We start from the raw sequence: 15,707 nt of genomic DNA, 5'->3' as shown, positions 1-15,707 counted from the left end.
TGCAGCAGGTCACATGTGGCTTCATTCAGCCACGTCATGAACGTCTCCAAGCACGGAGACCTGTCCGCCCCAAGGGCCACCTGTTCTGCAGCACCACCCTCCCAGGGAAGTCACTCTTCCTCATGTTCAGCCTGAACCTCCCACGTGGCAAACTGTGACCGCTGCCACTTGCCGTGACGCCTGCAAGCCACCACACAGGCTTTGATTCTGCCATCTTTACAGCTCTCCTTCAAGCAGCTGCACAAGGCTGCTGCTGGATCCCCCTTCACTCTCTCTCCAGGCTTAACAAGTCCCCTTGCTGAGGCCATCTCTGAATCTAAAGGATGCCTTCCCCTCTTTTCAGTCTCCTCACACAGGCTAACACAACGCTGTTCTGTTTAGAGAGTGGTGTGAACTCGGCTCTCAAAGAAATACTTGTCCCAGTTCAAGCTTTGGCATTTTAAAGAAGGGCAACTAAATGCACTCAAAATGCTACTGCAACATGAACGCTAAAAACAGAAACACAAAATGCAGGAGTCAGTCGCAAGAAAAGCTCCAGGAAGAAATGCCCACACTGCACAAGTGTAACATCGTCCAAGTGACAGCTTGCATTTTGAAGCCAGATAAGCCACAATTCAGCGTTTTTTCTACTGCCAGAAGTTTACACCCACAAATAACTATGTAAGCAGTAGAAGTGGCACCACTCGGAAAAACTCTGATCTGCATCACCAGGAAGGTCCCCAGTGTTACTGTTTGGTACAGATGCGATTATTTACCGGTCTAAGTTTGTACCTACAAAATGCTAAAACACTCCTAGTTTATACCACAGATTGTAAACTTCAGAAAAAACATGTGCAGTACAGGTTCATGGATGCTTTTAATAACTTAATACTTTTCCTATTCTTGAAAAAAAAAAATTTAGTTTTAAATGTATAGCGTTCACCTGACAATAACAGCGTCCTGCATATGCTTTGCTTTTTAAAATGCACTGAATGCTCAGACTTCAGTAAAAAAAATTTATTTTCAATATAAAAGTGCCAAAATATCCACCAACATTGTAATCTATTCAACAACCAGCTTACTCTAGTAATCAAAATTGCAAGCATCTTTATTCACATTTTTAAATCAAATTCCTTTCACACGTTTCCACAGTAACCCGAGTCCCTCGAAAGTGGGAAATTTGCATTTCGATTGGCTGCTGTAGTCCATATGTCCAAGTTCATGTAGGCACGGAAGGGGTTAAACCTCGGATAGTATTCCTGCTTACACATAACTGCCTGGTTCTCCACGTGGGTCGAGTGTTGGGTCGTGGCACTGACAGGGCAGCAGCTTTCATAAACATCACTCTGAGGTGCCCAGATGGAACCAAAAAGTCCAGACATTGGAGACAAGCTTCGGGTGCTTGAGAGGTAGGGCTGTAGGGCAAGATAAAATTATCATGGGAAACTGCCAAATGGACCATTTGCCAAAGAAAACGTGGAAATGTAGTACTAAATGGGGGGAAGCAGCATTTATGCAGAGAACTTGGGAAACACACTAGCAGAAAATTGCACACAAATTTAGAAAGCAATATGGCTGCCGAAAATAGTACAGCAGTGTTACTGTGTGCGTGCAAAGGCACTTGGCTAAATGAAGCCGTATCAGCTCCTCCCTGCACGGCATCGATATTACTCTGACAACGCTACTCTGTTCTGTCAGGCTGTTAAGAAAAATAAGGGAGGAACGGGAGAAATGGGAAGAGCACCATGCGTGTTTTGAGAGTTAAAAGAGAATGACGCCTAAGAAACGACAAGAAAAAGGTTGAAGTATGGTGTTAGTACCCAAAGACTTTGCACGCTGGGAGCAGAGAGGGATATTCAGTATAGAAAAGAGACTATAATTGGAAGCTAGGGAATTTAGTTTGAAAATTTCGAAAGCTTATAAAGAACCTCCTGGAGGGCAAGATGTGTTAGTCTGCGAGGAAGTCTCTAGGAGAAGGTCATGGAAGTCTTGGGACTTTTAAAACTGAATGAAACACTGAAATGTATTGTGGGGAAAAGCTCGCCAGGGAAATGAACTGAATTATCTAATGTATTTTCCAATCTCTACCTTCTGGGTTTCCTGGCATTCCTGAATAAAATATGAAATAAAGGCACATTTATTTTAGGAAACAGTCTTCTACCAGTTTTGCCACTTTTTAACACGGCGGAATTTTCACTTTTGCAGTTGGAAATATTTCTTGCTTTATTTGGTTAGTTTTATCCAAAATAAACCCAATGTAAATAAAAAAAAAATTCTAAAATAGAAGATTTTGAAATACTAGCAGAAGAGAAGGTGGTTACAATTAAAGACCACCTTGAACTGAAGTCACTGCATTGCACTATGGGATGACATAAACATGACTAGTCTAGAGCATAAGAGGTCAAAGTCAGCATTCAGAAATCTGCACAAATCCAGCTTAAATCACTTGGATTTCCTAGCAAAAAAACCTGTCAAAGTCACTGAGAGCAGCTGTCCATTCAGCTCTACAGTTTCCAAATCTCTTTGGGGTTTGCTGTCAGCACTTTTTGTGTTTCACCCTCATCTGGAAAGGCTGATTTTGATAGGAAAAAGTCTCAGTAGACTACATAAGTCCAGAATGGTTTTCCATATGTAAGATAGTTTTAGTCAATTTTCAGGCAAAGATCTGTCTTAAAATTTCACGGGCAAGGTCCAGTAACAAAAAAGCCATGCTACCAGTGCCAGCATCAAATACACACATCTGGCTACTTAAAGGATTCATGAAGAACGTGCAAGCAACAGGTAGGGGAAAGAGAGGAATGCGCTGGGAAGGCTTTGAAGAGGCACACGAAGGCAGCGCCTCGCAGTGACAGTACTCACTGTGGAGTTGACGTAACTGGTGGGCTCCCAGGTAGGTGGCATGTTGGGAGGTGCGTTCCAGGTGGAGGGACAGTTCTGGTCAATGAAGGCTGTGTTCTGCACCGCTGCAGTACCCGGGAAGCCACTGGGGTAGTTCATGTTTTCTGCAGTTTATAAAAGCAGGAAAAAAACCAAAATAAGGCTTTTGTAATATAAACACTACTAACATTTCTGTGGAGGAACACTGAACCTTCTTGGAGTGAGCCAGGCTGGAACCGACCTAAGCCTTCAGTGACTTCAGGCACCTTCAGGGCAGCACAGCAGCGAAGCATAACAATTTCTGTTAACAAGACTACCACTCTGTATTAGGGACTCACTAACAAATTGCTATCAGGAGGACGGGATAAAGAGTTGGCAATCTCTCTACTGGAGAACAGAGTCTTTATTAGCCACAGAACGTGCATGGCAGAGCCTACCCCGGCTTCACTGCCAACATGCCTCAGCTCTAAGCACCCGAGGGATCACCATGCTGCTTGTGATACTGTAGCCTGACCTTTAATTATTGCTTAGGTAATGCTAAAGAATTCTAGGTTGCTGCCAGTGTGCTTCCCAAGCCAAGAAACTCTAGCCTGGAAAGGTAATTGGTCACAAGAGGCCTTCTGTTTCACACACTGGAAGGCAGAAGCCTGCCAGAGGGGAAACAAAGAAAATTGTGCAAAAAGATTTGTGTAATACTGTGGTCACGAGCATTTCTCTCTATTCCGTCTCATACAGAGTCCTGTATACTGGCTTTTCAGCCTTAATAACTCCATACAAAGACCAGTCTTCTCATCCATCACATGCAGACATCATTTATTACTACAGAGCATCCAGTCAGCTGGAAACCGTAAAGTTCGCTTAAGCAATGAATGCCCAGATGTTTATAGACAAGCTCAGCCTTTTGTTCTACAGAAGGTGAGAGAAAAAAACCACCATGCTCAGTGATAATTCGTAAGCTTTACTTCATCCTACCTTCTGGGAAAGCACCGTACTCGTTCATCTCTAGTGGACAATACATGTTGGAAAACTGGCTGTCACAAGCTGCACTCCAGTCAATGAAGCTGTCCCAAGAAAAAAAATATATCTGCTGTCAGAAACAAATCGCAGAACTTGTGAAAATTATGTAGAAATACTTATTTAATATAAAGCTGTGGGATGCAAAATGCGTGTAACCGCTGATGAGACTTTTCACATTCCAGTTGCCAATTCTGCCATTATCTACTCTGCCACTACGTAATCACAGTGATTCTCTCCTCACTGAGCTCTTTTTCATCTGGGAGAAGAAGAACAACTTGTAATGATAGCTACCAGAGTCCTGCAACACCTAACTGGGTTCAACTTCTTCCTCTGTAAAAAGAAAATAATTGTACTTCTTTCCCACCACCAAGAAAAGGGTAGATATGAAATGAAATAATGTGATTTAAAACAGAAGAAAATGTAAGACATTCTCAAGCGTTTGCATGCTTGAGAATAGCAATTAAAATGGAGAATTCTACCCCTACCACACATGTTAAAGTCCTGTTAAACAATATGCTTCCTAAACTGTAAAATAATTTGTAGGGATTTAGACTTGTTTTAATTAAAATAATTTCAGAATTTCAAGACGACTTTTCAAAAGTAATTCTTAAAGACATGTCAGAAGTGAAACAAGCCCTGCTATGTGGAGAACTCGAAGAAGTCCAAGTCTGGACAACGTAGGCCTATAAAAGGATTTCATGTCAAGTTGTGCTAATTCAATTTTACCATTCAGGCAATGAGTTATCATAAGTTATCACTGCTACATACAAATAAATAATTACATTATTTTTTTGCTTTTAAAGTCCAAATTGAGATTGGGTGTATGAAAGCAAAGTAGCATAATAGAGAATCTGCCACAAATGACCATATATTTCATCTGACTTAAGAGTTGGGCAGACTCCGTATCATTAGGGCTGCAGTTTGTTGACACAACAGTTAGAACTGAGGTTAGCAGGCTGGCTGGGATCACAAGCCCTTCACTTGGGGATTTCTACGCTACCGCCCTGTCATTTTGGATGACAGGATGTGACCTGAAAAACTGGCCAGATTTCACTGCTATGTGGTGGCAAAGTACTTCTCACTAATTTGTAGTGCATCTTTCATTAGTAAAATTTGCAGACTGGAGAGTATGAAGTATCAGAATTACTCAAGTTTATTAGTACAGGAAGATCAACCCAAATCTACACGGAGCCTCAAACAGACCAACTTTTATCCTTACAGCATCTTCAAATTGGACTATTTGACTTTAACTACATCTGTTCGTGGCATTTAACACGAGTACACTCCGCATAACACACCCCGTGATATACAGAAGCTATGTATTTATCAAGAGGAAAACAAACCTAAAAGCCAGGCCCTCTGCCTGGCCATACAAAAGAAGTAGAAGAAATTAAAAGCTTTCCAAAAAGTACTTAGTTAAATTTGAAAGAAGTTCTGGAATATCTACATATGAGCAGGAACACCAGTGAATTTGTCTTAGCAAAATTAATCATGATATACTAATGGAAGTGCATAACCAACTAGAACTAAGATTGAAGTGACAGCAAGAACTTTACTTTAACTATCTGCTGCCTTACAAATATTATAAGATAAGCTCAAAGTACAGTCCTCTGCATCACAGAAACCTGAACAAAGCGTTACCCATACTTTTTACATAAAACATAACTTGCCTGTTGTGGACAGAGGGGGTTTCTTGGATCATGCACGGTATATTATTCTCAAGGTTGTAGTTTAAACTGTTTGTCAGGCAGACTGGCTGAGCAGGCCACAAGTCTCCTGTTGGGTAAAGACCTAAAAAGGAAAAAGGAATGAAATGCAGAACAACAGGAAGAGGCTCCACAAACTCTGAATATCACAATGACACTTTATTCTCAGATCCACAGTAAGGGCTGTATGCTAGATAAAAAGTCCAGAGTTACTAAGCAATCTATTTTCTTTGTGATGAATCTCAAAATTTCTATTTGTTAAAAAATATATATAAAAAGACTTGAACCAAGAAGCTGAAATTCACAGGGCAAGAAATTCCCACAGAGAGTCCTTAAGTCATCAGCCACCAGCACCAAGGCGGCACCCTTCCTCACAGCAGGACAGACGGCAGGGATGGATGCAATCCCCACCAGTCTCCCCCTCGCCTCAACCATCAGTCAGTAACCATATCTGAAGTCCAACTGCACGAATGGAGTGGGAACAGGGTCGAGCTTTTAATAGACTAGAGCCATCCACAACTAAACACTTCGTGAACTCGTTACAGCTGTATTCAGCCCCTAGGGCAGATACTTATTGTGCTGCTCTCTGTGGACTGAGTGCCCTGACTGCCCACAGATAGTGGTTCTATCAGCTGTGTGAGAACAGGGAGCTGGAGAAAAAAAAACAAACAAAAAGCCACCAAACCAAATTAGCAGTCTCCACAAGGCAACAGTTGCAAAGTTAGCTCTATTACATTATTTCACAAGATAGACATTATGACTACTGCTACCGTGGAAAAAGTTTAATCAGCATTTGTATCCTACCAGACACAGGTTAAATCTACAGCAGAAGGGACAGTCATGAGCAGGCAGTTCTTCTGCCCGAAGAACCACATCCTAACCAGCTTTCAAATTCCACCTCACCACGTAGCCTGTTGCTTTTATGAATCCCACTCAACAAATTAATATTACTTCCCTTTGAGGTACAAACAATGAAAACTCAAGAATTTTAACAGCTCCACCCAACCTCATTCATTATTTCTTTCGAAGAGAGCAAGTCCTGACTGTGGAAATTTAGAGAGAAAAATGGCCATATTTGATTCGATGCTGAGCTTCATTTTAGCACAGCAACTGGTGCTCTTGATCTCCCAACCACATTACTTTTGAAATACACTTTATTTACTACATAAATCTGTGCAAAGCAAGAGGATGAAAAAACAAAGAATACCTAAAACATGAGTTGAAAGCTAAGTGCTCTCTATACACAGAGAAGATGCAGCAAAACCCATCAAGGTTATAAGTTTTCATTTGCTAACTGCTCTTAACTTGTTTAGAAGTAAGTCAAGTTCTAATAACAACACATCTATCAAGTTGGTGTACACAAGCGTTATTAGCAACATCACTGAAACTGCTTGACAAAGTGTGCAAAAACCAGCTTCAGTTGTTAATAAAGTAACTGACCTTTATTTTTGTCAGGATCTGTAGCTATGTCAGTGAAATTGGGACATAAGGTTTCAGGATATTGGGGGATGCTGTTCATGTCTCTGCTGAATGAAAAGAAAATTTAATTTTTTAAGTCTAGGCACTGTTATGTTTCATAATCCAAGTATTTGAAAAGAAATATACAGAGATGTAAAACATATTCTAATCAACATTATGGTTGCTACTGCTTTCCCACTTTCTTTCCTGATTTTTCTTCTTTTGAATTACCCCTGTGCATTTTTTAACAGCTTTTTCCCTCAATTAAAAGCCAGCTACTTATTACACATGCAAAATTAGTAAAATTAATACATCTTAACGACCCCACTTTTATTATCCAAGTATCAACCTATTGCAAATTAATTCAACAGCTCTTCTCTAAAATTAGAAAACAAGCTACAGTCCATGAAAGTAGGTTCTCTCATCATGTGTCAATGCTCCCGACAACTTTCAGGCAAGTTTACTTTTATGTGCATGAAGACACATAGGCACACATGAACACCAATTTCATATTTGCCAAATCCCATCAAAGAAACCAGTCAATGAGTGGAAAGGGAACATTTTCAAGCACCAGAATCCCAGAGGAAAAGGATTAAATTATTTCTGCTAGTGAAAACAGAGTCATGAATGAGAAGTGAAATGAGGACTCGTAGTAATAAAAATTGTAGATGCTATCTCCACTACAGTAAAGAGGCAGAAAGGAATGTGGGGGAGGGGAGAATCAATTTTCATGCTGTATATCCTAGGAGAACATTATTCCCATTAAAAGAATAACATCAACTTGAAAGTCTCACTCCCACCTTTTTTTAAAAAAGCATTATTACTTTAATATAGCTAAGTGCTAAAGGCAATGTAGTAAGTTGCTAAGATCTGGAAGAAATGAGAGGGGAGAAACAACTTCCTTTTTCACTCAATTTTTTTTTTTTACATTTGGAAGCATTTATTGTATTTCCCCAGCATAATCCATTTTGCATATATCTTTTTACCTACTGAAGAAGATTGACAAGACAGCAGGTAGGTATAATTTATCAAAATGAGACCAGATTTCAAGTTGGTGGTGTTTCTTTAATGTCTTACAGGCATAGATTCAATTTTTTTACCTGGTATTGCAGATGTTATGAGACAGATTTAAAGTGATAGGAGTTTCAGATGGAAAATCATTTTGTGAAATATTCTCTCCTAAAGAAAAGAATGACTGTGAAAATCAGAGATCCTAAAAAAAGAACTATGCACAGAATATACATACACACAAACAGACTCATCAATAGTGTTAACCAAGTCTTCCTCTCAGACTGGAGTATCACTAACAGCATTTATTCCAAAGCACGTTATCTACTTCCACATGGTCTTAAACCTATTTTAGGATTAACACCCTCTTGATGGAGATGTTCCCTGTTACTACTAAATTAATTTTAAATTTGAAATTACTTATTTTCTTTAAGAGGCATTACAATTTGAACAAACAAAAAAGTCACATGTGCACACAATTCATTATCTATTAGATTGCAGGTTCAAATACATTGCACACTGTATCTTTTGGTAATGTAAAGTTTTATACATACACAAACACACATGGAAGTACATGCACATCTTTATCCCAAAGAGCAGTTTTCAGGTACTTAAAGCTGGTTTTACTTGTGTCATTTCAGCACTTTCTTTAAAATTTACTGCTAGTGCTACATCAATCTGGATAGCGATGGCGGTGACAGGGTTCAGATTTTCAACTACTTTAATGATCTTCAGACATTCAAAAAACTGCACTAATGAACAGTTCCCATTTCTCATATAATCAAGTGGCTCGGGTCTCCTGGCTACTTATGCGTCGAATACCACCATCCAATCCCAGCATCCTTAGATCTGAACTGCTTTTGCACATTCTTCATTTGTGCATTTTCTTACATAACTCTAACAAGAAGAGTGTATTTTTCTAAGAATAATGTGATGTAACATAAATTCAAAGGAATAAATTGCTTTGACTAGTGACTCTCAGTTCTTCCATCCTTCCACGAAAACTAATTGTGTGGCTTCCTCAGTGCAGAGTCTGACACCTTCTCTGTCACCTGACGGCTCATCTTTGTCTCCACAAAACTTCTGGTACTTTTTTTTCCAAGTACCAAGTTCTTCAAATCTCTCCTTGTGTTTCTCACCTCTAAAAGGCAAGTTACATGCCCCATGCTACAGTACCCGTTTCCTTTCAGAAGGAAGGCTGAAACGCTGCCCACTACGGTGCAGGGTTGATATTTGCAGGACTTACTGGATGGAAGAAAATGCCTGGCAGTAATCATGGGCTTTTTATCTCCATCTGAACTGCTGGTACTGCTCCAGCTACCCCAGCTCCCACGACTGGCACGAACGCTTCCTGAAGAACTTCCACAATCTGAGCTTGAATCAGAACAAAACTTCTCCAAACACTTCTTTTTGGACCGTTGATAAAAGCTTTCTAAAGAAGTTGCAAAACCAAAACAACGCAAAACATTTAAGAAAGTCTTTCAGCTGAAGATTCAGTGAAAAGTCATCTGAAACATGAGTTCATACGGATTCTCTGAATTTCTTGACAATAGGACAGAAAATAATATTTACTGATAGCCTCAAGATAAAATGTGCCAGCCCCTAACACAAGGAGCTTACAATCTACACGACATCCCCAGCGCAAAGAATGCAAGCCAGGGTAGAGTGCAGTTAGAGGCACAGTTTGAAATAAGAAGCCTGTACTGTTCTTTGAAATATATAGTTAATATCTTAAACATGAAACATATCCTGGCTGTAGGAACATGCATACTGAAAGCAATGACAAATGTTCCAAGTAATAAATTCATAACTGGTAGATTCTCCTTTGTTATCTCATCAGGGAGGCAAAGGACAATCCTATAAACACTGATGCCTTCTTCAGCCCTCCTCTTCTCAAAAGCCAGGCAAAAAAGCTGATTAAAATCCTGACAGAAAGGCAGGAAGCAAATACCCAAAGCTAGTGGTAGTTTTTAAAAAATGATCCGCCTATTGTAAAGGTAGCCTTCACAATACAGCCACCTCAGTTAATACTGGCTTTAATTTGAACACACAAGCAGACTCTCAGTCCTTCAGCCAGGACTGGTGGATTATGACTTCAGACTGATTTCTTCTGATTTGCATGACCTACCAACCCCATGGAGAAAGCACACGGAGCCCTTCAGAAGTGAGCAGGTATTATTTCAGGCACTGCATGGTGCCAGTCCTGCCATCTTTGCGTCAGGGTTCAAAACGGAGAGAAGCACAAGTCTCTCACAGAAGGAATACAGCTCTACTGCCACAAAACCCATATTACATTTCTTCCCCCATTTAAAACAATTAAGATTGCATACCTGTTTCTCCTTGTATAGACAAGCTCCCAGCTTTTTGGTCTGCTTTACAGTTTTCCCCGTTACCCTGAGGACACCAGGCTCTTATTCCAATATTCGCTCTCAGATCCGGCCTTTCAAATTCACTGCATATATGCTTCAACTCACTCTGCTCAGGGACCCTAATACAACCACACCCAAAAACACATGTTCGCATTTTACATTTCAGCTGCATTTTTCCTTTTCAGGCATTAACTGCTTCAACTGACACGGCTATCGAGGCAGGACGGGGGGTAAGGAATAGGTTTAGGAGTCTTATTCCCCAACTTTACAGAAACCTAAAAAACCTTTCCCAAAATGCAATATCCCACCACGCAGACTACTTCTCGGGGGAGAAGTAAAACAGTGTGTGTATGTTTAACTCCATTCTCTAAAATATTTGCAGAAGGCAATCAGATGTTATAGTGATAAGCACAGTCTAGCATTGTATGAAGCTCTAGATACACAGAAAAATGTGTCCTATGTCTATTTCATTGGAGTAATTATAACTAGAATAAAATCATCATCTGAAGTAATCTTGAGTTTTTGCTAGTAAAGCTGAAGTATCTGGATCCAATCTTGTAATCAGAGAATATTAAGGGAAAATGAATAAAATCCAGCTGTCAAGTTTTTACAGGAAGGAAATGGTTACATCTTAACTCAGAAAGTAGCAACTACTGAATCAGTTCAAGGAACAGACACCAAATTTCAGTATTTCACTCCCATTTTTTTATCCTTCCTACCTACAAAGGTGTGCATCCTGCAAAGATTTAGACATGTGCTGACTTCCCACACAATGAATAGTAATTTGTTTATAATGAGTTGTAACAGCCCCTTCAGATTTACAATCTCCTTGTTAAGTCCACTGACCTCTATAGGAAAACTTGCAATAAAAATTAAGTCTGTGAAGGCTTTGTAGGATTGTGACCTTAATTCAAAGGACTGGCAGAGGGAAGAAGGCGGATTTTCTCCTCACAAGTGTTTCTACTCTAGCAGCAGTTTATAACTGGTATTTTTTTAACAACAATCCAAATAACTTAAATTTTAAAAATATTTAAAAGTAGTTTACAGCTGACTTTAGAAATACATTTAAACAAACCTCAGGGGTAAAAAAAAAAACAATCCAACTTCCCAAGGTGCTCTCAAAATTCTTTTGAGCCTAGTGCTGCTCTAATCTTTTTAATCATTATGGCAAAAATGCAAGCCGCTGCCTCTTTTCTACATATTTGTCTTCCTCTTTCAAAACTACCAGAAGACAACATTCCCTCAGTTACTCAATATAGCAGATGATTCTCCTGAAAGTGGAATAATTTCAACAATTTTATTTTCCTTTTTTTCACTGAAGAGAATACACGGCTGGATTTTATCCACATAATACACAATGGAAAGGAAGCTAACCATCCAAACTTCAGAGACAGCAAATTCCAGACTATAAGGGAGAGCAACTGCTGCTATGCAGAATAGGGTGTGTCTATACACATGCAGATTTACAAATGGAAATTTTTTTTTTCCTGGGTGATACTTAGTACTGCAGATTCTTAGATATAAAGGCTCAGGCCAGGATCAAAGTGTGTTTATTTAAACAGATAAAGCAATCCTGCCTAATGTACTATGCAAAATCTGTGGAAACATTACAGCAACTCTGGATTTCTTCATGATTTGGTGAGGCAATACATACCTTGCAGATATATTAACATTCTTCTTCTTATTTTTTCTAGATGTTCTGTTTCTATTCCAATTCATATTTGGTACATTTCCTTCCTTCTTCTCCTGAGGTTTCTTCTTCCTATACACATCTTCTTGCTAAAGGTAAAAATATGAGCTGAGACAATACATACATTATAAAAAGAAGTTACCGCAATAAAAGAACTCCATTAAATTTTTCTAGCTAAATTTCTCTGGACAAAATGACCCGACCCAAATGCATAGTTACTTCATAATTTAGTGCCTTTCCACAGCACATCCTCTTTCCAGCAGCATCAATGTGACTAGCCTTTCCAAGACTCTGTCCTTCAAGACACCAACAGATGACGAGAGAGAAATTTTTTAATTCCCAATGTTAGCATTTTCCCCCTCACAGCATCTAGCTCTGACTTCCAGGGAAATAAAAAAATAGGGGGAGAAAAAGGAAAGCAGTCAATAAAACTCCCAATGTGCTAAAAAACAAACAAAAAATGTGCCAGATTTATGATCAGTGTGTGTGCAAGTTCAGCAGAAATAAATCCTCCCTTTCCTCAGCAGCTGGGGGGGTAGGGGAAGGCATTCATTTGAATTACAGCTGAGGAAATTATGGGGTAAGTTAACCAACAAATAACAGTCATTTTTAAAAGTGCAAGAAATAAACTGAGCACCATCAGCCACACAGGGAAAGAAGTTTGTAGCAACAGTTCCCAAAACAAGATTAGATCCTGTCTTTTCTGATACATATTCCTCAAGCATGGCAAGCAATTCCTCCTTACAACTTTTTGCCATGAGATTCCTATCCGGTAGACAGGATACAAACATAATCCAAGTTCCTGGGTTTACTAATTACCCAATGAAGTTCTTCAACTGTTTTACGCTGCCTGCAACACAGTCTGCTGTGTGTATCGCGCTCAGAAACCAGGGGTGAAGAATGATCCTTCTCAGCAGCTTCACAATCTTTTAAGGGGTTTCTGCCTGCTGTATTCTCAAATGCAAATTTCTGATTCAAAGCCCTGTATTTGCAGATCAGGTCTGCAAACAAAGGCTGATATGCTCATCTAGGACATCTCCCCTTCAGAGTATGTTCCCACATTATTACTGTGGCTGACAGCTGGCATTAGATTCCATTGTGTTTGTGCCTGCTCTGACAACAACGAAGAATATGTCTGGTTCTGATACAGCCAATATCACAATACAAGGGCTGTTTCAATTTTTACCCAAACTGTTCATCATTCTACAAAGCAGCATTAAAATGCAATGGATGTGGGACAGCACGTCTGCATGCTTCCTCATTCATCTGATTTACAGTTTCAGACCTGTGACATAACAGTCCCTACATATACATACATACATACCTGTATGCGTAAATAAACAACAAAAAGATCATTTTAAATTTGAAAAGCAGAAAGATCACAATACAAACCTCAGAAGAAGTAATCTCTTCTTTTGCACAGCATGGAGTCTCTTCCTTAGGTCCTTTATTAATCTTTTTCTCCGTGGAAGGCTTTAGGTTGATCTGCTTTTTTAAAGTCTCACAGTTTTCTGTTTCATTCCTGAGAGGCACTTGCTGGCTATTCCCTACAATCAAACAGTAACATCAGTTTGCTTGGGAAGAGAATGGACTCCCAATCACAACCACAGTATCTTCTACCTTTCTTTAAAACCAGACTTGTGCTGCTTTCCAGAACACTAGGAGACTAACCTCTAGGCTGATGATGCTGAAAATTTCAACATCAAAAGCTAATGCTGTATAAAAAAATCTTATTGAAGTTGCAAAAAGTAGCTCTGTGCTGATTCGTGCTCATGGGCACACATGAGCTCACAAGTCCTGCTCATTCCATCTGAATTTGAGCTATTCAGGTCCCAGCCATGGGTCTGTAAGGCAGAATCTGAAGCCAGAGAATACTGGGCTAAAAAGCAAACAGAAAAAACCCTGCAAGCTGGGTGGGGAGAAGGCTTTTCAAACACAGGTAGATCGAAATCAGGAGCTTTAAGTCTCTGAAGTTCCCTCTGCATTCACTATGAAGACAAAGGGAAGTCATCCTTTCTTTAGGATGGGTTCCACAGTAAAATGTTCATTTTCTTGAGAGACTTGTGAGGAAGAATTAACTCTTGTGTAACAAAAGCCAAGAGAGAAAGAAAATGCGAAGTCCACCTCAACAACTAGCTGAGCTCCCATCAAGTCACAGCCCGCTGCCTGGGCCCTGCCAATGCTGGACAGGACAGAATTAACTTCACCTCTGATCTGTTCCAGGTAACTCAGATACCTGCAATAAATCCACAATGATCTGCTACAGAGACTCTCAGCTGCTCTGCAGGAGAAATGCCATTGCTTATTGCATTGAACTGGTCTTCTCAAATGGGAAAGGCACACTCAAACATTTTTAAGGTTTCCTATCTACCAGCCAACTACAACATCTTTAGCTTTAAGTCAGCCACCCTCGTCCCTCTGGAGCAGGCACACAATGATGGCAAACAGAGCCCCTGTGAATGAAACACCAGGGGAGACACCAGGCAAGGGAGGCTGACAGCTCTAAAAAACACTCCGTTGCTCTCCAGCATACAAACATGCAAGTACCTGAGGTCTTGAAAGCTCCCTGTTTGCACAAAAACCAATCTGTAACTATAATCAAAATACAAACACTGCAACATGGTACTTTTTAGACTTAATTTATCCCACCAAACCTCCTGAAACACAGAAATACTCACATCCCTGACAGTGCAGAAAACCACAACTGCTAATAGACAACCTGTTGTGCTTTACCACTGAATACAAGTAAACTGTCAGTACTCCTGAAACACTCCCTCAAGGTGGAAGTTTTGTCAATGAAAATAAGTCTGACATCCCCCAATTGGTTTATATATAACCATGATTTCCACAGCCTGTATTCAAAATTACTTTCCTGTGCACGTAAATACAGTTATGACATAATTATTGATTCCCCCCCAGCTGATTTCCTAATTCAAAGCAAAGAACAAACAACACTGCAGTTTACGGGCACATGAAGAATTTCAAAGTACTTTGTAAGTATGAGTGAAATTATCCTGCCTCCACCTGAGACAGCACACAGCTACCCACTGTATCTCACAGGCAACGACACAACAGGAAGCAACCGGCCCACGGTAACAACTACACACTACAGCAGGGCCTGAAATCCCTCCGTGATGTCTCACTCACTAAATAAACTCTGCCACAGCTACAACAGATGCCAGTCTTCAGCATTCAACTGCTTTGCCAAGTGCCTAAGTAAAGCCAAGCTTCCAGAGGACACATTCTCCTACCCTGCTCTCGATTTCCCCCAGGTGCTCTCAAGGCTGCTCTTAAAATTTTGAGTTGCTAAGAGGTAAGACTTCCCTGGCAGCTTAGTTCCACACTTAAAAAAACCCCAACACCAAAACAAGGTAAAAAATACAGCTATGCAGTTATTAAGAGAAATATTGATCTGCAGATTCCTACAAAATATAATTTCACAATACTTTGAGGTCAGCTTTTGTTATTTTAGGTGGTTTTCTCAAAGGAGTTCTCAATATCCAGTACTCAATGTGCTTGCTTGGTGACTCTCAGGCATCAGATTTTCAGTGGACGTGAAAATCGCAAACTGGGATATTTCTGAATATTTGACAAGGGCAATTT

General features: G+C 39.9%; 1 protein-coding gene across 7 annotated transcripts in view; it reads right to left on the bottom strand.

Moving 5' to 3' along the window:
* Positions 1-981: 981 nt before the first annotated feature.
* TMEM131L (transmembrane 131 like) overlaps positions 982-15,707 on the bottom strand; it is an 81,767-nt gene continuing 67,041 nt past the window's right edge. For 5 of the 7 annotated variants that reach the window (XM_075751734.1, XM_075751735.1, XM_075751738.1 and 2 more), the window contains 10 exons: positions 13,497-13,651; positions 12,069-12,193; positions 10,376-10,533; positions 9,292-9,477; positions 8,138-8,216; positions 7,020-7,105; positions 5,544-5,664; positions 3,829-3,917; positions 2,839-2,981; positions 982-1,394 (listed from right to left, as the gene is read on the bottom strand). In XM_075751734.1, the coding sequence (XP_075607849.1) occupies positions 1,116-1,394; positions 2,839-2,981; positions 3,829-3,917; positions 5,544-5,664; positions 7,020-7,105; positions 8,138-8,216; positions 9,292-9,477; positions 10,376-10,533; positions 12,069-12,193; positions 13,497-13,651 (1,421 nt within the window). In that variant the 3' untranslated portion in view covers positions 982-1,115. The remainder of the gene's footprint in view (positions 1,395-2,838; positions 2,982-3,828; positions 3,918-5,543; positions 5,665-7,019; positions 7,106-8,137; positions 8,217-9,291; positions 9,478-10,375; positions 10,534-12,068; positions 12,194-13,496; positions 13,652-15,707) is intronic. The other 2 variants (XM_075751736.1, XM_075751741.1) reach the window with 1 other exon arrangement.

The sequence above is a fragment of the Balearica regulorum genome, chromosome 4 (assembly GCF_011004875.1).
Source record: "Balearica regulorum gibbericeps isolate bBalReg1 chromosome 4, bBalReg1.pri, whole genome shotgun sequence".
Lineage (NCBI taxonomy): Eukaryota > Metazoa > Chordata > Aves > Gruiformes > Gruidae > Balearica > Balearica regulorum.
The sequence above is the reverse complement of the archived record's forward strand: the minus strand, read 5'-3'. Positions and strand labels throughout refer to the sequence as shown.